At 30.2% G+C, this 27,249-nt stretch overlaps 1 protein-coding gene across 1 annotated transcript in view; it reads right to left on the bottom strand.

The window, feature by feature from the left end:
* Positions 1–13,321: 13,321 nt before the first annotated feature.
* Positions 13,322–27,249, bottom strand: part of LOC108915470 (angiotensin-converting enzyme-related protein-like) — a gene marked incomplete at its 5' end in the record, with an annotated part of 48,146 nt that continues 34,218 nt past the window's right edge. The window contains 2 exons of the mRNA XM_018721505.1: positions 13,322–13,720; positions 15,363–15,505. Of these exons, the coding sequence (XP_018577021.1) occupies positions 13,539–13,720; positions 15,363–15,505 (325 nt within the window). The remainder of the gene's footprint in view (positions 13,721–15,362; positions 15,506–27,249) is intronic.

Genomic DNA, 27,249 nt, shown 5'->3' on the forward strand with positions numbered 1-27,249 from the left:
AAAAAAAAAATCATAAAAAAAATTAAAATTCATCCTTATGAAAAAAATATATTATAACTAACCTTTACAACAACATATGAAGAATACCTAAAAACAAAATAACATTAATATAACTATAATTTTTACAAATCAACATGCAAGTAATTGTGATGATACAGTTGAAAATATGTTTTAATTTACTATTAATTGCTTCAAAAACAATTCAAAAATATTCAAATTCAAAATTATCAAACACTTCGTCGTGTATTCTTCTTTCAATACTTGTAAATTTTCAGGTCTTTAATAATATATTTTGTTGAAGTGTCCTCACAAAAATATGTCTAAAGGACTGAGATCGGGGCTGTTTTCTGGCCACCTAAGGTTTCAAATAATATTTTTTATTGTTCGTTGACGGGATTCTTTCTCCAAAATAAATTTGCCAATATTCCTGAAGAACTTTTGCACATTATTGTTATTTGAATAATACAGTTAATTATGTTTTATTTTTCATCAGAATAACCCATTGAATTTTTTTTTAAATTTTAAAATTAAATTGGGTTATTCTAATAATGATAAATCTCATGTATTTTTAAAAGAAAAATCTTCCCGCCCCCCCGGGTTCTGTATGTTCCTTCTGCGTTGAATGCAAGAGGTCCGAAGTTCGTATGTCGAAAATAAATTTTGGAAACAAGAGGTGTGTGACGTGATATAGTAAAAAGGCCGTATAACTCGGAAACGGTGCGTTAAATCGAAATAATTATTGAAAAATCTCCCCTCACCCGTTGTTCTGTATGTCAGTTCTGCGTTAAATGCAAAAGGTCCGAAGCCCTTATGTCGAAAATAAATTTTGGAAACAAGAGGTGTGTGACGTTATAGAGTAAAAAGAACGTATAACTCGAAAACGGTGCGTTGAATCGAAAAAATAATTAAAAAAATCTCCTCACACCCGTGGTTCTGATTGTTTTTTCTGCGTTGAATGGAAAAGGTTGGAAGTCCGTATGTGGAAAATAAATTTCAGAAGGAAGAGGTGTGTGAGGTGATACAGTAAAAAAGGTCTTATAATTTGGTAAATCATTAAAAAAATCTCAACACTCCTCTGGTTCTTATTGTCCGTTCTGCGTTAAATGGAAAAGGTCTGAAGTCAGTATGTCGAAAAACAACTTGTGTCACAAATATGAGCACTACCAGTGGCATCCATGATATGCAACACTTGTGTCAATAATTATTTTACCTATCTAAATAAATAACAATAAGAGAGCGCAGTACCCATCTAAGGATACACAACCTGTATAATGCAATTTTTTTAAATATAGGTGTTAATATAGTACCATATTGGAAGTCGACGCACAAATCTAAAAACATTAATTTCGAGTTTTTGAATTTTCCCATTCCAAGGTGATATAAAATAAATAATTAATTAGGTAAATTCATAGTTTTAATTCTAATTTTTATTGTATTTAGCATTTAAGATAAATGTGATTTCCAAACAGAAGATAAGTTCCTATCTCTTTAATTACATAATTGAAAGCATTAAATTTATTTTAGCAGTTATGTATTATTTGGCAACAAAGCCAGCGCTGGAACTGCCACCTATTACCAAGTAGAAGAGTTACCACGCTAAATTTTATAGCCGGAAGCCGGCTAAGGAGACCCTGCTTCCATTTTAGGTTGCCAGCATTTAAGTAGCAGTCTGAGGCGATAAGCTATATTGTCTGTGTTAAAACCTATATTTAAAAAATTGCATTATACAGGTTGTGTATCTTTACTGCTCTCTTATGGTTGATTTCCTGATGCCATTGGTAGTACTCATATTCGTAACACAAGGTGTTCAAAAAAAAAAATAACACAATGTAACATTGCTGGTACCTCAAGTAGTAGTTGAATACGAAATTTATTAAAAAAACAACTCATCAATCAATGATCCCTTACAGAAATAAAATAATGCGTTCGCTACTGGTGTTGCAGTTTTTGACTAACTTTTTTGTTTTTCGACATACGGACTTCGGACCTTTTCCATTCAACGCAGAACGGATAATAAGAATCAGGAGTGTAGAGGAGATTTTTTTAATTATTATTTCGATTCAACTCACCGTTTCCGAGTTATAAGACCTTTTTTACTGTATCACCTCACACACCTCTTGTTTCCGAAATTTATTTTCCACATATGGACTTCGAACCTTTTGCATTCAAGCAAAAGAGACAATCAGAATCAGGGGTATAAGGAGATTTTTTCAATTATTTTTTCGATTCAACGCACCGTTTCCGACTTATACGGCCTTTTTACTCTATGACGTCACACACCTCTTGTTTCCAAAATTTATTTTCGACATACGAACTTCGGACCTTTTCTCCAGGAATACCCTTCTTCAGGAATATCGGCAAGTTTATTTTTGAGGACGAATCCCGTCAACTAACAATGTAAAAAATGTGACCAGAAAACAGCTCCGATCTCAGTCCTTTAGACATATTTTTGTGAGGACACTTCAACAAAATATATTTTAAAGACCTCAAAATTTACAAGTATTGGAAGAAAAAATACAGGACGAAATGTTTGATAATCTGAACTTGCATGTTGATTTGTAAAAATTGTAAGTATTTAATGTTATTTCGTTTTTAGGTATTCTCCTTATGTTGTTGTAAAGGTTAGTTATACAAATCGTTGTTTGTTATATCAATAAGGATGAATTTTAATTGTTTTAATGATGCCAGCAGATTTTGATGTCAAAAGAAATAAAGAAAAAGTCGTACTTTTGTATTTAAAGTTTTTTTCTATCTTTATCTATAAGTGGATGTCAAAATACAAAAAAAACCTGTACCTACATTCCGCGGCGTACTAATAACCCACCGATGTTAAATTTATCATCATCATCAAATATTAAAAAAATTATATTACAAGCTGTTTAAAATATCATTATGAATTTTGCTTATTTGTAGTATTTCAATACCAAAAAATACAAATAGTAGCTAATTAACGAATGATTAAATAACCTAACTGTGACACTGCTGCAGAGTATCATATGAAACTACATAGATATTCGTTGATTTTTAAAAACATTTTTATTAATACCTACATTATACATTTAAGTAAATACAGTAACGCAAAAAACATATATTGATAAAGAAGTGTAGAAAAGAAATCTGTAAGTACGCCTGGCAACATTACCAAAGTTTTGGTTATATGTTGCTAGGATACGCGTAGGAATGCTGACCGCTGCATTTGATTCTTCTTAAAATTCTGCTGGTAGTGTACTCTATCGGCAATTTGGAAATTTAAAATTGCTGGCCTATTCCAGTAGGGGTCTGTGGCGATAGCTATTTTGTCTGTGGTTAGAGGTAACATGGGACCCCACTAAGCGTGGGCTAGCCGTTAACGAGTGGTATGACGTAATAACAACACAGTTTCATCAATTATTATATTGCAAGAAAAATTGTTGAAAAAACTGATTATTTGCACATTTACTAACTATGTGTACTTTCTTATATGAATTAAAGAAAATGTGCAAATAAGCCCATTGTTCTAAAACTGAGTATTGACCCGACTTGTTTGTCCATTGGTGTTTGCCCATACTCTTAGTTTTGTAACAATTTTGTTCTGAGTAATTTTACCTGACGGGCAAAATCATATATGGGGCCTCCAATATTTCATCAAAGTTTTATATTTTTTTATAAATATACAGCATTGGTGTAACAGAAATTTTCATTAATTTCTAAATTAGGTAGTAACTTTCGTACTTTTATATTAATTATTCATTTAGTAAATTGGGTTCAGTTTTGTCATTTTAATTTATATACATATTTGTTTACAATCAAGGAATATTATATAATACTTAAAAAAAAACGCTAATCGTATCTAGTTGGATAATAAAATTTTTGCTGTTTATCTTTTCCTAAAGTGTAAACCCCATTAAATATTAATTAATTATTTAGAGAAAGTTATTAGACATTATATATCAAAACATATTTACTCCAATATTTCATAGAAAATGTAAAAGACCAAGTTAAAATATGTGGCAATTGTCCGATATTAATATATTTTTAATATTTAAACGCAGTAACTTCTAATATAATCTCTAAGTAGGCCCTAGTTTTTCCATGAATTCGTGCAAATCGATTCACTTGTTAATTAGCAAATTGCAACGGAGCCAACTTGTCGCCCGTGCTCAAATCAGTGAAATGCGTACGACTGCGAATTAGTTATTAACAACAGCTAACTTGAGACATTATTTCAAAGAATTTATAAAACCAAATAAATTAGTTACGTCTGTGCGAAGTCAGAAGTTCTTATTCATTTTGGAATCGAACCCATTTAAGACCCGTATGGTGCGTCCTAATGTAAAGAAAACTTTAGAAAACAAAGGAGTTACAGCTATTTTTTATCTGAACCAACATTAAACCCCAATTTAAAAAGTTACTTAAATAAAGTCTGTTGGGTAATAATCATGGAAACCGCATTTGTCATTTTATAATAAAGTAACTTTGTCAAAAAAATATTCGATTTGTCAAATTTGTTCATTAAATATTTAATCAAATATGGCTCTAAATGAATGAGAAAGAATAACGATTGTGATGATGAGAAGATATGGCGATCTTAAAAGGTTATTCGATCAAGTGGTTCATTTATTTAATGATACATTTCCAAAAAGGTCGCCAGTATCAAAATGAACTGTGTGCAGAACAATACAAAGGTTTCAAGAAACTTGAACCGTGAAAGACAAGCACCGATTAGGACGCCTAAGAACTGCAACTAATGACAATCAGGCCGAGTATGTATCCCATTTTATCATAATAACAGTTATGTAATTTCAGGGTTAAACGTTAAGGTTAACGTTAACTGTTAAGATATAACGTCCACGTTATTGAGGAATTAATACCAATTTTAGCAAATACTCATATTGCAATTTTGTTGTTTTTTGAAGACGCTTTTGTGTCGACATTTTTAATAATTATTATGCAAAATTATTATAAACAAGAGTCAATATTAGACAAAAACACATATAACTGACAGATGTCTTTTAGGTTATAAAACATGAAACAAATGCAAACTCGTAAATAACGGGTAAGTACGACATAAAATAGTTTGTAACACGTTATCTTAAATTATAACAGAGTTTCTTAAAGGCAAGGAATTTGTTGTGGCTATAGTTTAACGTACGTGTTATTTGTGTAATGAAAATGAACGGCTTGTTAAATTTACATTTACTTGCCGGTTTTATAAACGCACATCGAAGGTAAGTTGTAAAATTTAAGTAATTTAGGTAAGTATTTACCCTAAAATTATTGTTAGGTTAATTCAAACAAAGAAGAATATAACAAGGAAACTACCCCAACCCGTACTCTCCGATTTCCAATATTTTTATGTTGTAGACTCGGTTGTAGAACACACAAAATTAAATGACATATTTTTTTTATCGGCGGTAAAACATATTTAGGGGGTAAATACATCCTCAAAGTTCGCCCCCCAAAACAGTTTGTTCTAAATATCTGGAGTTCTAATCAATATTTTGGAATGAAAAAAAAAAAAAAATGGAAATTCACATTAGATTCCGTGTTTGGAGGTTGCTACCCTTATTTTTTATTTCAGAAAAACTATATTTTTCAAACATTTTTTATATATAAAAAAATTCATATTTGTTAAAAAAATATAAAAAATATGATTTATGTAAACAAATTGACAAAATTAAGTTCTCTTTTTAGGGAGTGAACAACCCTCTAGTGTGCTAAAAATGTCTGTACGATTACAATTAACATTGCAAAATAAAAAGTTTCTACTTTTTCTCTAATCTAATCATACAAATAATTTGTTCTATTAGCCGCATAGCCGGATGCAAACTACCCCTCATGTTCACCCCCAATAACAGTATTTCTGTGACATGTCAATATTTTGAAATGATATAAAATGGAAATTACTTCTTTTAAAAAAATAAAATGTTTCACAAATGAATTTGTAGTATTTCAATACCAAAAAATACAAATAGTAGCTAATTAACGAATGATTAAATAACCTAACTGTGACACTGCTGCAGAGTATCATATGAAACTACATAGATATTCGTTGATTCTTTAAAAACATTTTTATTAATACCTACATTATACATTTAAGTAAATACAGTAACGCAAAAAACATATATTGATAAAGAAGTGTAGAAAAGAAATCTGTAAGTACGCCTGGCAACATTACCAAAGTTTTGGTTATATGTTGCTAGGATACGCGTAGGAATGCTGACCGCTGCATTTGATTCTTCTTAAAATTCTGCTGGTAGTGTACTCTATCGGCAATTTGGAAATTTAAAATTGCTGGCCTATTCCAGTAGGGGTCTGTGGCGATAGCTATTTTGTTTGTGGTTAGAGGTAACATGGGACCCCGCTAAGCGTGGGCTAGCCGTTAACGAGTGGTATGACGTAATAACAACACAGTTTCATCAATTATTATATTGCAAGAAAAATTGTTGAAAAAACTGATTATTTGCACATTTACTAACTATGTGTACTTTCTTATATGAATTAAAGAAAATGTGCAAATAAGCCCATTGTTCTAAAACTGAGTATTGACCCGACTTGTTTGTCCATTGGTGTTTGCCCATACTCTTAGTTTTGTAACAATTTTGTTCTGAGTAATTTTACCTGACGGGCAAAATCATATATGGGGCCTCCAATATTTCATCAAAGTTTTATATTTTTTTATAAATATACAGCATTGGTGTAACAGAAATTTTCATTAATTTCTAAATTAGGTAGTAACTTTCGTACTTTTATATTAATTATTCATTTAGTAAATTGGGTTCAGTTTTGTCATTTTAATTTATATACATATTTGTTTACAATCAAGGAATATTATATAATATTAAAAAAAAACGCTAATCGTATCTAGTTGGATAATAAAATTTTTGCTGTTTATCTTTTCCTAAAGTGTAAACCCCATTAAATATTAATTAATTATTTAGAGAAAGTTATTAGACATTATATATCAAAACATATTTACTCCAATATTTCATAGAAAATGTAAAAGACCAAGTTAAAATATGTGGCAATTGTCCGATATTAATATATTTTTAATATTTAAACGCAGTAACTTCTAATATAATCTCTAAGTAGGCCCTAGTTTTTCCATGAATTCGTGCAAATCGATTCACTTGTTAATTAGCAAATTGCAACGGAGCCAACTTGTCGCCCGTGCTCAAATCAGCTTATTAATTTTGGAATCGAACCCATTTAGGACCCGTATGGTGCGTCCTAATGTAAAGAAAACTTTAGAAAACAAAGGAGTTACAGCTATTTTTTATCTGAACCAACATTAAACCCCAATTTAGAAAGTTACTTAAATAAAGTTTGTTGGGTAATAATCATGGAAACCGCATTTGTCATTTTATAATAAAGTAACTTTGTTAAAAAAATACTCGATTTGTCAAATTTGTTCATTAAATATTTAATCAAATATGGCTATAAATGAATGAGAAAGAATAACGATTGTGATGATGAGAAGATATGGCGATCTCAAAAGGTTATTCGATCAAGTGGTTAATTTATTTAATGATACATTTCCAAAAAGGACGCCAGTATCAAAATGAACTGTGTGCAGAACAATACAAAGGTTTCAAGAAACTGGAACCGTGAAAAACAAGCACCGATTAGGACGCCTAAGAACTGCAACTAATGACAATCAGGCCGAGTATGTATCCCATTTTATCATAATAACAGTTACGTAATTTCAGGATTAAACGTTAAGGTTAACGTTAACTGTTAAGATATAACGTCCACGTTAATGAGGAATTAATACCATTTTTAGCAAATACTCATATTGCAATTTTGTTGTTTTTTGAAGACGCTTTTGTGTCGACATTTTTAATAATTATTATGCAAAATTATTATAAACAAGAGTCAATATTAGACAAAAACACATATAACTGACAGATGTCTTTTAGGTTATAAAACATGAAACAAATGCAAACTCGTAAATAACGGGTAAGTACGACATAAAATAGTTTGTAACACGTTATCTTAAATTATAACAGAGTTTCTTAAAGGCAAGGAATTTGTTGTGGCTATAGTTTAACGTACGTGTTATTTGTGTAATGAAAATGAACGGCTTGTTAAATTTACATTTACTTGCCGGTTTTATAAACGCACATCGAAGGTAAGTTGTAAAATTTAAGTAATTTAGGTAAGTATTTACCCTAAAATTATTGTTAGGTTAATTCAAACAAAGAAGAATATAACAAGGAAACTACCCCAACCCGTACTCTCCGATTTCCAATATTTTTATGTTGTAGACTCGGTTGTAGAACACACAAAATTAAATGACATATTTTTTTTATCGGCGGTAAAACATATTTAGGGGGTAAATACATCCTCAAAGTTCGCCCCCCAAAACAGTTTGTTCTAAATATCTGGAGTTCTAATCAATATTTTGGAATGAAAAAAAAAAAAAAATGGAAATTCACATTAGATTCCGTGTTTGGAGGTTGCTACCCTTATTTTTTATTTCAGAAAAACTATATTTTTCAAACATTTTTTATATATAAAAAAATTCATATTTGTTAAAAAAATATAAAAAATATGATTTATGTAAACAAATTGACAAAATTAAGTTCTCTTTTTAGGGAGTGAACAACCCTCTAGTGTGCTAAAAATGTCTGTACGATTACAATTAACATTGCAAAATAAAAAGTTTCTACTTTTTCTCTAATCTAATCATACAAATAATTTGTTCTATTAGCCGCATAGCCGGATGCAAACTACCCCTCATGTTCACCCCCAATAACAGTATTTCTGTGACATGTCAATATTTTGAAATGATATAAAATGGAAATTACTTCTTTTAAAAAAATAAAATGTTTCACAAGTGATTCCGTGTTTGGGGGTTGCAACCCTTATTTTTTATTTCAGGAAAACTAAGTATATTTTCAAACATTTTTATATATAAAAAATTAATATTGATTCAAAATATTAAAAATATGATTTATGTAAACAAATTGACAAAAGTAATTTCTCATTTTAGGGGGCGAACAACCCCCTAGTAATCCCCTAGTGTTCGAAAAATGTCTTTAATTTTTGTCTAATCATACGAATAAATTTTTCTCTTGGTCTAAAAAGGGTTTAAACAGATTCAAACTACCCCTGATGTTCACCCTCAAAAACAGTATATCCGTGATATCTCGAGTTCTAATAAATATTTTGGAATGAATCAAAATGGAAATTATCGAACCCGTTTTTGAGGGATGAACATCAGGGGTAGTTTGCATCAGTTTAAATCCGTTTTAGACCAATAAAAAAAAATATTTGTGAAATATCTGTTTTTTTTATAAGTAATTTCCATTTCGTTTCATTCCAAAATATTGATTAGAACCCGAGATGTCCCAGAAATACTGTTTTTGGGGGTGAACATGAGGGGTAGTTTGCATCCGTTTAAATCCGTTTGAGGCTAATAGAACAAATTATTCGTATGATTAGAGAAAAAGTAAAAACCTTTTATTTTGTAATGTTAATTCTAATCGTAAAGACATTTTTCGCTCACTAGGGGGTTGTTCGAGAACTTAATTTTACCAATTTGTTTGCATAAGCTATATTTNCAAATAAAATAATAACTAAAAATAGCGTTTGTAAAACATGCGTTTGCTGTTATCCTAACCCCACATTTTAAGAATCATTTTCACGTACTTATAAATAAAAGTAAACAATTTTATATGTAGGATAAGCAAGTAAATGTTATAAGAATATTTACATGTGGAGTTGTATATAAAAAAGTTGGTATTTTCGTAGATTTCAATACCTAAAACCTAGATGGTTTGATCGTTTTTTGCACCTGTTTATTCGTTTTACTGTGTTTGAAAATACCCAGATGACATGACATAACATTGTTATTATTTGATAAGCTTTAGATTATTCAGTTATTAAATGTTTGAAATTATTTGTCTTTATGGAAAACACTATTTGAAGAATATGGCGCCCTTAAGGAAGATGATTATGGTCAAAGGCTTGATTTCTGTTAAACAATAATGGCAAAAGTTGACCAAGACCCTAACTTTATATTTAATATTTGTTTTTCTGACGAATGTAGGTACTTTTACTATTAATGGTTTAGTCAATCGTTACAATTTGAGGTACTGGAGTGATTAAAATCCTCATTGGATGAGAGAAGAACACACCCAGAGACCTCAAAAAATAAATACATGGGGTGCTATTATTGGCACTACCATTATTGTTCTGTTTGTAATTGATGGTAACGTAAATGGCCAAAACTATGAACAAATGTTATGTAATCAAATTGTACCTGCTTTACAAAACTTAGACATTTAGTTTGACAGAATATGGTTCCAGCAGGACGGTACAACATCTCATTTTGTTATGGGAACTCGGCAATTCCTGGATCAAATGTTTCCGAATACATGGATTGGGAAAAGAGGTGCTATTGAATGGCCAGCACGCTCTCCTGTTATAACACCCCTAGATTACTTCTTCTGGGGACATTTAAAAAATAATATTTATGAAACAAAGCCATTAAATATAAACGACTTGAGGCACAGAATATTTGAGGAATCGCAACAAATTACTAGATAAACTTTAATAAACGATGTGACGTCGTTCTACTATAACTATAGGTTGGGACATTGCTAAATTGAGAGTGGGAGACAGTTTGAACATTTATTAAAATATATTTTTTATTCAGAGTATAATCGCATAATTGTGTTATTTTTGGGTTTATATTTGTGTGTATTTAAGAAAAAATAGCTGTAACCCCTTGTCCTCTAAAATTTTCCAGAAAATTTTACATTGCTGTAAAGAGAATGAAATTATCTTCACATGACGTATCACAAGCCATACTGTGCAATTTAAAAAAAATGGGGGGAACCTTGTGGGGGGTAGGGGGCTAAATGTAAACATTTGTTTACTCGTCAAACAATGACAAAAGGAATGAATTTTCTGAAGTAGATCTAAACCTAACCTAAAAAACTTACTATTAATCTAGATATCTTGCTGTTAAGCGACTTTTGGGACACAGTGTATAAAAATCATGTGCAAATGTTAGTGGACTAACTATTTATAATCAGCGTAGTCGTAAACGAGCCACAAATCAAGAACTTTGTAAAGTGTCTGTCAGAAGTATTTATCGTGCGTAAAAAAGTGGTAAAAATGAAAATGCAAAAAATCAAAAAAAGCGAAACACGTGACAGGAAAAAAATTGAAATTGACAGACGTTAAAAATGCAATCTGTAGAAAGATTCACGCATATTATTCCAAAATCAACTTCTAAATTGAAGAAAATTCAAATTGCAATCGCAGAAAACAAAGATTTATCTAGATTCTCCAGAAGAGTTTACTGCGGCATGTAATGAACTTTCACTACTTAGAGCGGAATCGAATCAGAATGTAATAAAAAGAATGAAATTGTAATATGATGAAGATGAAGAGGATATTCAGGTGCGTCGTTATGATCGCCTTCTCCGTACATGGCACGGCACCTGTTCGAGTTTATGTGCAGTACACCGTTATCGCTGTACCCTAATGGATCATTTGTACCATTCCGCATCTTCATCGTTGGATCGTCTTTATATTTTTGTTGTTTCTTCGTCCATCATTTATTTTGCTGTGGTGTAGAAAGTTTTTTTAATCCCCATTTTGTAAAAAAGACAATATTATATTACTGAGATATCGATTGAATTTGCTTAATGGAATACCCTGTATATTTTTACATACTTTTACTCTTTCTTAGGATACAGAAATAATGAATTGTTATTACCTAATTTTTTAGCGATTACTCTTTAATTGGTATATCTGCCAGAATGTCTCAGTGAAAGATTCGGTGACCTAACAATGACAATTTCCTTTTAAACTTATTGCACCTTTTGATCTTTCTTTCTGTTAGAAATAGTCACAGGAATTCCAAACCTTATGCTACTGTAATATGCAAAGCATTCAATTTTGAAAAAAAATGTATGTTAGATCGATATTTTAGAAACTGAATGCATAATGGATTTAAAATAATTTAACGAGTTTCCTACAACTTTACACTTTTCTGATATCTGTAATTTTCGAGTGACTGTCTTATATTTTCTTTTTTGTCATTGTATTTTTCGATATAATAGGAGAGTCATTCAGAAAGTTAAGAACGACTTGGCATAACTAAATAAAAATGAACGACGAAACGAAAAACGAAAAAAATGAAATAAAAACGAAAACACAAAATAGTATGTACAAAGTTACAGAACCTTATTAGTATCTACTCGTTACTGATGTCAAAACACTTGGTACCAGTTTTTCAATGTCTAAGATCTAAACCAGGATGTCACTGCTTCTCTGAGATGTTCATTGTTTGCGAACTGTTTTCCACCCAAAAATACATGTAGCTTCGGAAAGAAGTGAAAATTGCTTGGTGCCAGGTCAGGTCTCTAAGGAGGATGTCCAAAACTTTCCCACTTAAGAGGTTGAAGTTGTTGTGTTTGTGCAGATGCATGAGACCGAGCGTTGTCGTGAATCAAAAACACCTTTTTCGGACAACATTCCATGTATCTTGTTTTGGATAGCGCGTCGAAGTTGTTGAAGAGTTGACTTTATTAATCTCTTATTATAAATTCCTTTCGGTCCCAAAAAACTGTTGCTATCATTTTTCTTGTGTATGGTGCCACTCCATAGATTACTTAACGCTTGGATTCGGGTGATTTATAAGAAACTCATGTTTCTTCTCCCGTTAGAAGAGTTCTCCCGGTCGAGAAATTCGTCACAATTATTGTCATATTCAGTCTAAAATTTCATTTCGTGTTGTGAACTTCAGTCAAAACCTTTGGTATCCACCGAGCACACGTTTGTTACTATTTCATGTAAGGGAGATTTTGAAATTTATGAGAAGGATTCATGGGAGGTGTTCAAAGTGAAACGCCTGTTTTCCTGAATTGCATGTATCGTATCTTGCATAAAAGATTGTAGTATGGAAGTCACTCAATATGTACATTTGCACATGTGGATACTTATAAAAAAAAATTTAATTTTTTCTCGGCAAAAATAGTTCTATAAGCATTGTTTTTTTTAGCTAGGGGAAATTTGAGGAATTATTAACTGCTACAAAATTTTAAATAAACGTTTATTTAAAACAATTCAAAACGTAAAACTATGTACATAGAGAGTTAATTATAAAAAATAAGTAAGATTCAGTAGTTGAGAACACAGCTTACGTATATGGTAAATTATATTTACTAGACAATTTTTGTATTATTCTGTATCAGTAAATATATAGAGCTTAATATATGTAGCAAACGACGTCAGATTGTAATGGTGTTAATAATAATAAAAAAAAAGTAACAGGAAAAAATATTAATTTAAGTAGGTAATAAAAATACCTACATACAAATAACATAATTATTTTCAATATATTTTACAGTAATTAAAATTAACAATTAATTTAGGGCGCCACCTTATTTAAAACATTAATCACAATTTATATGCACCGATAACTAGGTATGTATGTTAATATAAACAGAAGTAAATTATTTCATGACTACATAGGTATTAGAAATGCTTTTAAGTAAATTAACTGGAAGAATTAAAGTAGTTTCTATGCACAGTATTATCTACAATTTAAACAATATTTTCCTACAAATGAATATACTAAAAACGCCAACTAAAATGTATAAAGTAATAGAGGGCATGATTCTACTGCAACCATTGTAAAATCCTCCATAAACTTGTAGACCAGCAGTTTCAATACTTTGTTTACAGTAATCTCCATCATACAACCAACCAACAAATTCACCTAGAAACAAGCAGCCAAAGATTAACGATATCTTGTAAACTGTAAGTAGCTATAGAGGGTGACCCAAATTCAACAGGATATTGGGTTATCTTGAACACGCTTATAACATAATATACCGGGTAGTCCGTACATGTCGCAAATTGTACTATGATAATAAGCAAGCAAAATTATGCAAATTTTCTTAATACACTTTTGGTGATAAAATGTGAAATTCTTTAATAATTTCGGAACGGTTTGAAATAAGAATTTGAAATTTGCAGCTGTCGTACAAGACCATTCGGCATATAATTTAGTGGTATTGTCCAAAAAAAAAAACTATTCAGTAGCGTAGACATGGGTATCAATGCCATTTTTATAAATAAGAAAATATAAATCTTTTTTTAATCACCTTATACAATTTTTTGAAACGATAGTCTTTTGTCTCTGTAGTATTTTGAATTTTAATGTCTCTATAGTAATTTTTTTATTCTGTAGTAAAAGCAAGACATCGAGTAAGACATTAGTATCTATGCCAATTAATATAAAGGCCTTGGATATTGAATAACAATTTTTGTAAAGTTTCTGGTCCAAAACCATATAAAAAGACATTAATAATTCTACATTTTGATGATTTAGCCAATAATAAATTTGTATTGATTGTTTCTGATTGTTTCTTGAAATGTTTTTTAACCTAGGTTTGGAATGGAAACTTTATCTAAAAATAGCCTTTTTTTATTTATTCGAACCAATTTGTCATCCAATAATCAAATTAACATATGTAATTTATGTTGAATTTGTATTTTAGGCAGACATATTTAAAATTACAATTATATGGGACCATATCTCGCGCAAAAAAATACATAAAAAATTGTTACACAAGAGACTGTTATTTCGAGAAATTGTATATCATTAATTAATTTTTTATTTATAAAAATGACACTGCTTCTCGATATTTTATTTCTGCAATTAAATTATATGCCTAATCGATTTGTGCTACACCTGCTTATTATATATCATGAAATTTGAAATTTTATGCAGGGCCGTATTTTCGTTAATACGCGCAACCGACCAAAAGCTAATTAATCAAATTTTCCCATGCTTAATTACTATAGTATGCTTTGTAACATACAGTTACAGACAACTCTATATAACTGAAAAAATTATTTAAATTGCAGTAGAATTGTAAAAAATACATGGGGCATTCTCGATAAAAAAAAATAAATAAAAGTTTCATTTAAACTTGAAGAACGAATGGAATTAATGATTTCAACTTCTAAATCACTGTATTCTACTGAAAATTCGCCTTAGTAACGTTTTTAACCTTTTCGATCGGACTCAGATAATCATAAAAAATTACTAATTTTACTTAGAAAAACTCTTACTCGCTGAAGCGGAAGATGTAGACGAGTACTGAAATATCGGCGTTTTTTTTTGCATAATTTTCCAAATAACATTACACCGAATTTAGATCAATACATACATTTTATAATTTTTATTTGCGTCTGTTTTTGATTTTCCATATTGAATTTAAAGCGTAATTTGAATTTTTTTAAATTTTATTACTCTGAAATGTTTGAAACCATTTTTTTCCGAGCTTTATCTAAACGCATGCTACACTACCATGACTGGGACAATAATGAAATTGTAAAGTTATTAATTTTACCGGTTCTTAAATTTTCGTTTCTAAGCCAATCTTCAAGTGGTCGAAAATATTCTCGCAGAGCACTGCCATCTAGCCGGCTTTCGCCTGTAGCCTGGAAAAGTGCGTCCCTCCAAGGCTGCGAGGATCCTTTTTCCATCAGTTGCCTGTAAATAAAGGAAACATTAGAATGGATAATCGGTTTCTTTAACGACTGTTATTCTTTACATTCTACTTATAAGCAATAATGAATTATAAAAATATTGGCATAATTAATTTTGGGTAATTCTATTATCAAGTACAATGATTCCATAATTTTCATGGACGCTACGTTCAACTTAACCGGATACTTCGTTTTGAAAGTAACAGTGAAGGAAACATTGATATTGATTTATAAATGTTATAGTGCAGTGCTAAATTTAGAATATAAAGTAACTTCCTTAAGACAAGTTAGACCACAATAGTTTCCGTCCACATTTCTATGCTATTATGTATATTGATTAGTAATAGTAGTAATACGCAAACAAAATTATGCAAATTTTCTTAATACTTTTTTGGTAATAAAATTTGAAATTCCTTAATAATTCTGGAACGGTTTGAAATAAGAATTTGTTGATTAGTAATAGTAGTAGAGATGTTTTAAAATCTTATGAGCTTTGACCTTCATATGCGCAGAAACATAATTCCGACCGTCGCCTAAATTATTCTACATCCTAAAAACATTGCACCTATTATTCACAGTCTCTCTCGAGCTCTAGCGTAAACAAGCCTTTGATCCGATTACAAATATCATAATAAAATGCCCTATTCTTTATTATTTTAATTTAAACAATAAAAATATATATATAACGAACGTTCGCCAGTTGACTTTATTGATGCCCGAGCGCCTTAGCTCATTTCTGGTTGTGATGAGGCACGTGGTCTAATTTTGAGTCAATGTTTTCACAACGTGCTTATTAGAAGAATTATGGGGATACGCCTCGCCTTTCGCGCATTTCGCGGCTCATGAGATATTAAAAGATCTCTAATACGGATTGATTTATAAATTTAGCTTAAATTGAAAAATATATTTTTCGATCTTCCTCTATTAGTTGCAATTCATTTTGCACACCTAGACCCTCCTTAACCGCATGCCATATTTTCTTTAGTGTTCTTTTCCTTTTCTTCTTCGGTATCTAATAATACTTTTCTTGGGAGGTTATTGCATAAACAGCTCCTAACATCTTAAGAGTGATATTACTTTCTGAAACTTTATTAATGTTCAGTATTATACATAATGATAAATATTCTACGGAATTGCGAAACTACATGGATTACTATATTTATCTTTGCTATTTCCTGATTTGTTCTAGTTTTGGAGATGTTTTTTCATATTTTTGATACCATCTTCAGTTACCACATTATCAGTTTAACTTTACATTCTACAGTTAATCTAATCTAATATGGTAGCATTAAGGGAAAGAATACTTTGAACGTTTGGACATTATATTTGAATCTATTGTTTCAAAAATGTACAAGATAATCAATTTTTTTTAGTATACATATGTATACAGATAGTAATTGCATTTTGAATATTTGAGAGCAAGCTAGTTCTTCTGGTGCAGAAAGATATGGTGGTCACTTCTGAGATCAGGAATGTGGAGACGATTCAAAAGTGCCGATGGGAGATTTTTTATCCATCCATCGTAACCTCATGCCTAGCGACTACCATCTTTTCTTACATCCCAAAAACTGATCATCCAGGAAAATCGTGAACTATAAAACCTCGGTGCAAAACTGGCTGCAATACTAAGTAATAGAATTGTATGCGAAGGGTTTGAAAAAGCCTACTTCATAATATCCAAAGTTTTCGGAGCGAAATGGTGAATATGTAAAATAATAACGATGTATGTATTTAGAATTGCTAATTGTTTGTTCTTTCATTTCTTCTCATTTTAAAACCCGTCGATCTAAAATGTCCGCATTAGTTTATCCGAATCTGAAACTATTATATATACTATATACTATACTATATACTATAAAATTATATTGTTAATATCTGAAAAATTATGCATGTCAAAACACTATATCTAACTTTTGAGAAAACTATTAAAGTTAGGTTTTTCATGAAAGTGGACCAAAATAGAACACATAATTAAAAAAATAGATTTCCTGTGCGAAATGTCTGTTTTCAAAACAACAGTAAATTTTTGCTTGATTCAAAAATACTTGAGACTTGAAAATATTTTGATGTTTAGTCTTTCATTTATTTATAGTTTTCTGAATACTTTATAGTTTACATGTTGTAAATATTTTTTTAATTATGTTGCATACAGTCTAGGTGGATTCATAATCTCTTCAAATATGCTTGAGATAAAACCAGTATACCATTGGACGCCTTTCCATTTCGTCTCAAACAATCAAATGAATTTCATAACATCCTCTCGCTGTTCCTTTGTTTGAATTCACGAAGGTAACTGAAAAATCTTCAAAATCAAGGATTTACGTAACAGACGACTGGTCTGTACGACATAAAATACTGTCGGTATTTTACATTTTACTTTCTCTTCCAGTTCTGTGTCAGTTAACAAAAACAGTATACATCAATGAAAAAAAAAAAACTATTCGAGATTGTTCATACCAGTTGCATACGTGAAGGGAATTAGAACAGTGATATCTCACATTAACATAAACCATTTGCTGATCGTTAGATATATCAGATAATTGGTATGCTGTCCACGTTCTAAATAGTTCTTTTTACCTATGAGGAAGTTTACCGTTTCGTTTAATTTGTTATCCTGAACGTTGTTTCAGTGAATTTTGCCATTTAAAAAAAACACGTGTAAAGGGTGCCCCAGCAGAAATCGGTACTATCGATATGGAGAAAGGTATACTTTTGAAATAAATAAAGAAAAAGAATAATTCAATTGGAAACTAATTGCAGTAGGGTCAGCACAATTAATATATTTACAAGTTTACGATTCTTCCGGTTGTACCAGAAGCCGATATAACTTTGTTAATGGTGGAGTGCCACATTTGCCATTCGCGTTTTTGTCAACAAAACCGATCGACAAAACCCAATAATGAACAATTAACAAATTCTACAACTGTAATGTATTTTATTTACGAACTACTTAGAAAAATTAGAATTACTGAGGGATGGAAACTATGAATCAATTATTTTTAATTAATATTTAACTGTGAGGTAAACTGAATATGCCATTTTGAAGACTGTATGTATATGTTAGATAATAATCATTATGTGGATATTTCCGGAAAATTAAATTACCTTTACTTTTTTGTTGAAATTCTGTCGTTTTCATAGGTTAAAATGATGTCTTAAGAAGACTATGCTTGAAAATGTCTTTACGTTTTAATTGGGAAACCTCACCAAGTGATCTTCAAATTAGAAAAAAAAGGAAATCCTGGAATATCTCTGAGGACATTTAATGTAGACTGATGAGATGAATGCCATTGTTTTGTCTAATTAGATATACACATTTGCTAAGCCGACTTATAAATACGTCAACCAATAATGGAGATGCAGAGGGCCAGTACCATTAAGATCCTCAGAATTTCGACACCACTGTACGTTGTGCAGATTCTATTAGTATTTTCGATACTAACATTCTATATTTCCAAAAAAATGATTTCTTCTACGTTATTCTATGAACGAGCCGTTTTAGAGTTTCTTTTTTTCTTTAAAATAGGATTACTACATACTTAAACAAATCTAAAATGACTCCAAAACTATTTGTACTTCAAAAAGAGTTTATAGGAATTTTTTGTTAGAAATACAATTTTAAACACAATTTAAGTCAAAAAAATCATTGACGTAGAAATTTTGATTTCAGGAGCCTTTGGATATTTGAAAATGATTTCTAAACTATGTTTTTTTAAAGACATTACAATGTATTTAAAATAATATTTTTTTTTTACAAAAATCACATAAACTGTTTTTGGAAAGTTTTAGCTTAGCATAAATGGTTTGTTAATTTTTTTATTAAATAATTTGTAAAGGTTATTTTTTTACAGTAACTACAAAACAGTTACAAACACTAAAATAGCTCTTTCTTTGTGTAAAATGGAAATATATTTTCTCATAAATAATACTTGTTAAAAAGAATTTGCACAATACTTAGTGACGTCGAGATCTGAGGTTTCCAGTGGTACCAATCCTCCCTTCCCCCCATATCCCAACATTTTTTGGAGCATTTGCAGTCACTTAGGACAACTTAAGATGACTAAAATTTATTAGATATTAAAAATATATATCTTTGGGTATAGCAGATAGTCCTATAAATGTCAAAATAAATAAAGTAAAACATCTTGAAAACGGAAAATGATTGCATTTTTATATCAATTATTAATATGCAATAAACGAAATTATGCTTCTAAATATTTCATTTGTAATATTCATTATCAACCAAATCTTCAATTTCTTTGTTGTTTTTCCTGTATTGATGTCATATACCTATTCCTACATTTAAATTTATAGTATAAAACCTTCATTAAATATTTACCAGACCAAAGTAAATTTTTCTACACTGAAAATGCACAGGACGATAGACTCAAGAAACACGTCTTCCTAACAGTAAAACACAGCATGTATTGCAAGTTGCTACGCTGTCAATGTTCCTTTACCTCGAGTGACAAATGCGGTTAATTCCAAGAAAGTGAGGCAGGAGTCTTGTCTTCTTGGAATTCTATCTCAACAAATATCGTACGAACTGTATAGCAACTAACTTATTGACTATTATTCGTTACCAATATCTTCTAAACTAGTTGAAGTATAGATACCAAAGTTGGTACACTTATTTTGCAACATATTGTTTAGTGACTCTGTGTAAATATGATTCATCAAAAGTCTAAGATTGGTAATGACGTATCAACTGGTTTTATAAACATTTTATTAAAAATACATTATTATTGTATCAAGTTGCTTTAACATCACGTTCATAGGTAATTTGGAAAGAAGATAAATAAGTAGGTATTTCCTAATTCCTAAATTCCTAAGGAAACGATAAATATAGACTAAACATCATTATCTTTCTACCATATATGCTAGTGTAAAGATTTTTTCGTGGTTTAGTGGCATTATTATTATTTTTTAAGCTGAAAACATCTCTAGACGTAAACATCAAATGTACGATTTTCTTAATTGAAACATTAACTGTTAAGTGTGCATGAACGTAACGTGTTTTTAGAAAACACCATTTTCATCTCTTGTAATATGTAGATATATAATATACAGAAAAAATAATATGTAACAACATTATTAGTAAAAACGTTACTTTTTAACATGTTTCATGCATCAAAATATTATACTGACAAAAATCTAAAAATTTAAACTCGTTTAAGCTTCATCTACTTTTTTTATCTCCTTAGTTAAATTGTACATTGAAGTTATTAGTTTATCTACAGCGATGAAGAATTACTAGTAGGCCAAGAGGTATTCATATCGTTTTTTAATTTAGAGAAATTTTATGTACCGTTTCCGCCTTCAGTCTATACTTTTCTGAGTGAAATTGAGGAAATTATTAGACATTATTGAAATCAGCATCATCGAAATGAGTATATTTCTTTGTTTATACTACTTTAATATCCTAGTTAAGCAGGTATTATCTTCTCTTAGAAATAATTACTTCTCTGCCTATGATCATTTTGAAGTTAACAAATTATTTTTAAAACCAGTCTTTATTCAATTAAATTAATAAATTTACTGGAGTCTATATGCAATTCTAGGTAGTTTCTCGCATAACTGAGTTTGTGAGAAGGAATAATATTAATATATTATATAGGAAGAATTTTACAAACGAAACATTTATGTATGAATATCTAGATAGGTTGTCAAATGATCTAATTGAGCTGAGTTTTAAACATCTTTTTTTTTGTACAAACCAGTACCATAAATATATTTCCAGTTTATGTTAAAAGATTTAGTGACCTTAATATATTATTTCAGAATTTTTGGTTTATCTGGATTTTAGATTTAGTTTACCTGGAGTCTTGGAAAGAAAATAGATGAAAATAGACAAAAAAGACGTTTCGCTGTCAGGACTCTATAAGTAACAATTTTATGTCAAATTTTAATTAACCAGTAATAAAATTTTGAGTTGATAACTGTGATACTTCTGGAATAGGATATTAAATAACAAAATCATAAGGAGTTACTTAAGGAGGTTTATCGGGTACGGAGGTACATCTAAAGTCTACCGAGAGTTTCTGTAGATTCGCTAGTGACTAAAGTAGTAAGCCTTTAGATTTGTCAACGTTGCACTTGGCTGGCTCGCTCGCCTCGGCGTTCGCTCGCTCGCGTTCGATCATTCTGTTTGCTTGGACACCTTCAAATAATACGCCACGTCGAGACCGCGGCGTTGCCGCTATCACGCATATGGAGGATAAATTAGTCAACGACAGCAGTTTGAAGGAGAATTATTATAAATTATGTATCTTACAAGTACCTAATCGATTTCTACGAGCTATAATACGGTTCCTTAGATATCGGTTTCCTATTTATACAAGTTGCTGTGGAAATTATTCGCCAATTGTTGCCCATTCTAAGTGGAAAGACCAAAAAAATCTGTATTCTCATAAGACTTCGTACTAAATCGTGAAAAATTATTTTATTAATATCTCGTCTCTTAGGTATCCAAACTAGTCATAATTTTGTTTGAGGATTTTCTTCATATTAATAAGCTTATATTAATTTTTTTATGAATATTTGTTTGTCAATTCCAAATCAGATAAACCTCCTTAAATAAGCAGTAGGAAATTTTTCACAACAATTTATAATTAATTTTCAATATTTTTTAGTTTCTAAATTTTAAATTTAAAATATCAAAATTTCAATATTGATATCTACATTTTAAATTTAGTTTAGTTCAAAAGTATATATAAAAAAATTCGTTGTTCATTAACTGGGTCCTCAAATAGAAGAAATTTGCAAGGTAAATGCAGTTACCTTTATGCAATAAATTAAAAGTCATATGGAATACGAGTATAAAAATATATTCCAAATTAATAGTTTACATACATATAGGAATGTAAGAATTTCACTGATTTAATTTCACGAATATCTTATTCCTAAATATAATTTTTAAGAGCTTAAATACTCGCCAAATCTGATAACGTACGCTTTAATACCATTTAAAATTTAATCAGTATAAATAGATTACTGTTTTGTATTTGAAAATACTTTAAACATTTATAAGAGACATTAATGTTAATTTCAGGTTTTAATTAGATCCTTTACCTAAACTATTTATTAGATACTGCGCAACCCGTTTAGCCTTTAGACTTCATATATACTTATTTTGATGTCTTAACCCGGGCATTCCATTATGCAAGAAAGAAAAGCAGGTGATAATTAATTATCTAGAATCTAACATTGAATAGAAATATTCTGTTGAGAATTATTGCCGCGGGCAGTGAATTCCTTTGCAATAGGAGCAATAATGAATATCATTATATCTAATTTCGTAGTTTCAAAATCAATAAAAATCACATAAGTTGGTTCAGAAAATCGTGCGGTATTTTATTTTCTTATGGTTCCATGAAATCATACCGAAATATTTTAACATAATTCTGTCAGTTAACACAAACGCATCAATCGTAGCTACATTTTCTAAACAGGTTTTCCAAAAGGTGTTGCAACTGACTTTTGTTGTCAGGATTCCAACGAGTCAATCCATGGGTTTGGATTTCCAAACAAATAGCATTTAAAGGCATTTTCATCTTCCCTCCTAACGTTGGCAATTGTTCTCCTACTTCTTGCAGTCAGCGCACTCCATAATTTATAGCCCTCTTTTCATCATTATATCTATTTCCCTATACGTTAGCACTGTTTTATACTTTACTCACTGTAACCACTACAACGTAGCTATAAACTTCTGGTATATTTTGGTACACGACATAAGTACATACATGAGCATGAAGATATTGGAAAATAGGATTAGTCTTATTTAATATTTCATATTAATTATTTTTATAAAACAATTAGGATCACAAAATATGACATGCTACTTATTAAAAAATAATTGTTGAAGTAATAGGAAAATCTGAATTTAACTAAGTAGTATGTATTTTTAGATATGGTATACTTAATTCCTTTTTGGAGAAATTTATACCTATACGTTTAATTTAGAAGATAAAAAATTGTATACGTGTATACAGAATGTTTATCTAACTCTAACTGTTAATATGTATGTATGTAATTATAAGTCTCCCCAAAAAGTTTATTCGCAATATAAAGAAATTCACTTGGTAATAGATTGACTCCAACTGTGGAGTGGATCAATTGACTCCAGACTATGCAGTCAATTGGTCTTATTCCTGGAGTCAACTCAATAAATAAATTTGTCGAAAATATTTTCAATTTATTTTCAATTTTTTATCTGTTATTAACGTCAAATATAAATGGGATAAATAAAAATAATATCTAATATGAAAATTGTTATATCTTGCAATAAATGAACGAGCAGATGTTATAAACGTAAAAACTGAAATTTGAAGAACTTGTTATCTTTATTTTGCGTAACCTTATACGTTGATGGTTCCTGTACTCTATATAGAATATCTTCTACAGAAATATTACACCTCAGAAATATACATGTAATTAGCTAGTGTGCCAATTTACTTTAAGTTGGTTTTGGTCCCAACCCGATTATGAAGCATTCCAGGATTGATTCTACATAATTTTATGTTCAATGAAAAATTTTGGCTACGAAAGAACAATTGCTTAGTACCAATTAAGGATTTTCGCTCTAGATACGCTAGTACATTTAATTGGCAGACGTTGATGCCTTTTCATTAGCATTGAATACTATCTTCCTCGCTGTTAAATTTATGGTCTGTTAGTAATATGCAATAGTCAACTAGAATAGAAAAGATATAGGAAGGCCAGTTTGCAAACTTTTTAGGATTTGGGCAAAGTTATTTCATCAAATACTTCAAGTTATAATTCTTGTAAACTTGAAATTACTCTCGTAACCGGTTTGTATCTAATGGCAACTAAAGTTACCTCTCTCTCTTTTTATTTATAGCATATCGAAGACACATGGCACAACCTGAAAACTTGCGTACTAAGTACTACTTCTCAGTATTTTCTTTTAGGTCCTTTTCTAAATTGTAGTTACCTGTACAACTAACCAATAAATTATTTTTACATTTGACTCCGATTGTTGTTTTTAGATTAATATGTAGTTATTTTTTATTTCGAATAATAAAGAGAATTGATAATTACTCTATAACAACATTTGTGATACATTTATACGTTTAAAATTAACAAATATATGTCAGAAAATACTCGCTTGGGTACAAAAATATAAAACTGTGTCCATAAATGATTACAGCCCAGGGAAATTAACATTTAACCTAGACAAAATTCCCTCGAAGCTGAATTTTTGCACAGACGTTCTTTTAGTTGTCCCAAAACGCATATCCAGAAAAATCACAACAGAGTTAGCCAAGATATTGAAGGTCAACATTTTTTGTAAATATCTCGCGTTCTATATATCAGGTACCAATAAGGACCACGTGAAAGTTGTAGAGAATTCAATTATTATCTAAAACTGATCTCTTGCATTTTTTCCCAAAACCTCACCTTTATCGAGTTATTAAGGTCAAAGGAAACGGTTTTTCGCGAAGAAGATTCCCGATCTTTGTCTTGGACTGATTTTAATTTCTCGACTGGATAATATAATGCAGTCCGAGTTCTTGCATTAGGCGAGAAATCGTCAATATCGCATCTCGAGAAGGAAAAAGTTTGAGAAAAATTGCAGGAGATCAATCTTATAGATAACATTTTTTCCTATTCCATAACGTCCAATGTACTCGTATTGGGCGCGAGATATTGTGGAAAACCTTATTTTTGAAACTTTGACCGAGAATATCTGGAAAAGGGTGAGGCTTTGGGAAAATTTGCAATCTTGTAGATATTTAAAATCTCTACAACTTTTCTTATGGATGTCCGATGTATAGAACACGAAATGTTTTCAGAAAAACTTTGACTTTAAATATCTTGGGAAGCCATGTTGTGATTTTTGCGGATTTTGGTTTGGGACACCTCAAAGAACGTCTGTGCAATAATTCAGTTTGGAGGGAATTTTGTTGAGGTTTCCGCCTTTTTTTTTCGTTTAATATCTTTGAGCTATTAACCTAAATGGTCATTCATACAAGAGTACTAGTATACAACGGCGTGTTTTAATGTAAAAAAATTACATTATAATATTCGACATAACGTTAAAATCTATTCTCAAAAACTTACATTATAAAATGTCACTAGAAAAAGTGGTAACAATGATTTCTAATGCCAAAAGCAATGACGTATTTAACTCTCTAAAAAACTTGTACTGTAACAAATTCACCGATGATCCATAGGAAAAAATCTCCTTATTTCTTTGATGTCTTGGTAACTTTTTCATATCACATTATGTACTTTCTAATTATTAAAATAAAATTGATACTCGGTTACAAATAGGAATGTGTTAAAAATTAACTACAATTTTCTGTTTTTACTTGTTTTTTTATTTAGTTAATAATTCTGCATAAATAGTACCAATAGTACCTACAGATCTCATAATTTAATTAATTTATCAGCCTTGAAGATACAATATCTAATACAGAGAAAATGTCTTGCAGTGCAGGCACACCAGTTAATTTAGTTTTGTATATAAAAAGCTACAGATGATAATCACTAATATTTAAATAAATCACTTTCTACGTGGAAGCGGTAATACGATATTTTCGTAAAGCGTTGAAAACAAGAGCACACACAAAGGAAACCTTGAATAAATTGTTGGTCGATCTTTGATTAAACTAATATAATGAGTGTAAGTAATAGTGACTGGTTATAAAATCAAGGTTTCTGAATTGGGTGTAGAGATTCATTACAGGATGAAGTAGTATATAAAAAAAATTGCGAAACAAATTATGTTTACTCTGATTTAATTTATTCATTGACCATAAATATGTCCTGTTTGGAATAAAAAATTGTAAAAGTAGAAATACCAACCCAACGTCATTCGATTCAATAATTTGATTGCAAATTTATTAATGGTCAAATAAAAACAGTTAGTTTTAAACAAATCAAAAATAACAGTTGTGGTGGTTACAGTGGTTAATAATCATTCATTAACATTAAGAATAGAATAGTATAATATTCCAAAAATATATACAGCGTGTCCCACTAGTGCGTGAATCGAAAATTTTCCAGATTATCATTTGACAGGAGCCTACTACGTTATTTTACATATAAGCTATTTGTAAACTTCGCATTTTTTCATAGAAATTATATTTCATGAAAAACTAATGAATTTTGGTATAGGAGTAGATATAGCAAAGTTGTAGAGAATTTAATTCTGCATCTCATGGTATGAAAATATACAGGGCGTTGCATTTAAAAAATTCGAGATTTTTCAATTCTTCAATTGGCAATTTCGACATGATATTTTGGTCACCTTGTATAATGCAGGCTAGTTTTTGGAGCATGATTCGGAAGAGTCATCCTTACTAAAATCTGATAAAAAATGGGCTTAGTAGCTGTTAGTATAACCTGTCAGTATAAGAAAATGTAAGCAGACAATATCGACCAGAAAAACCTTTCAAGCGAGATATCTCAAAAACTGTGAATATTTTAATAGAACTATTCTACACAAAGTACCCTTTATTTTTGATGTAGAATCCGAAAGAAATATAAAAAATGTGTGTTTCCATTTAAAAAACCAAAGTTGGTGTCTGGCCAGGAAAAGTGGAACACCCTGTATAGTTGAATATATTTTTAATTTGTACATTCCGAGAAATGTGGCAACACAGTAAAAATAAAAATCCATATATTCCTCATTTTAACATAGATATTAGACTTTCCCGCACTAGTAGGACACGCTGTATAATATATGCAAATATTTTACATATCTTTTGAATACAGAAATAT

Source organism: Anoplophora glabripennis, unplaced genomic scaffold (genome assembly GCF_000390285.2).
Source record: "Anoplophora glabripennis isolate ALB-LARVAE unplaced genomic scaffold, Agla_2.0 scaffold1166, whole genome shotgun sequence".
NCBI classification, from domain to species: domain Eukaryota; kingdom Metazoa; phylum Arthropoda; class Insecta; order Coleoptera; family Cerambycidae; genus Anoplophora; species Anoplophora glabripennis.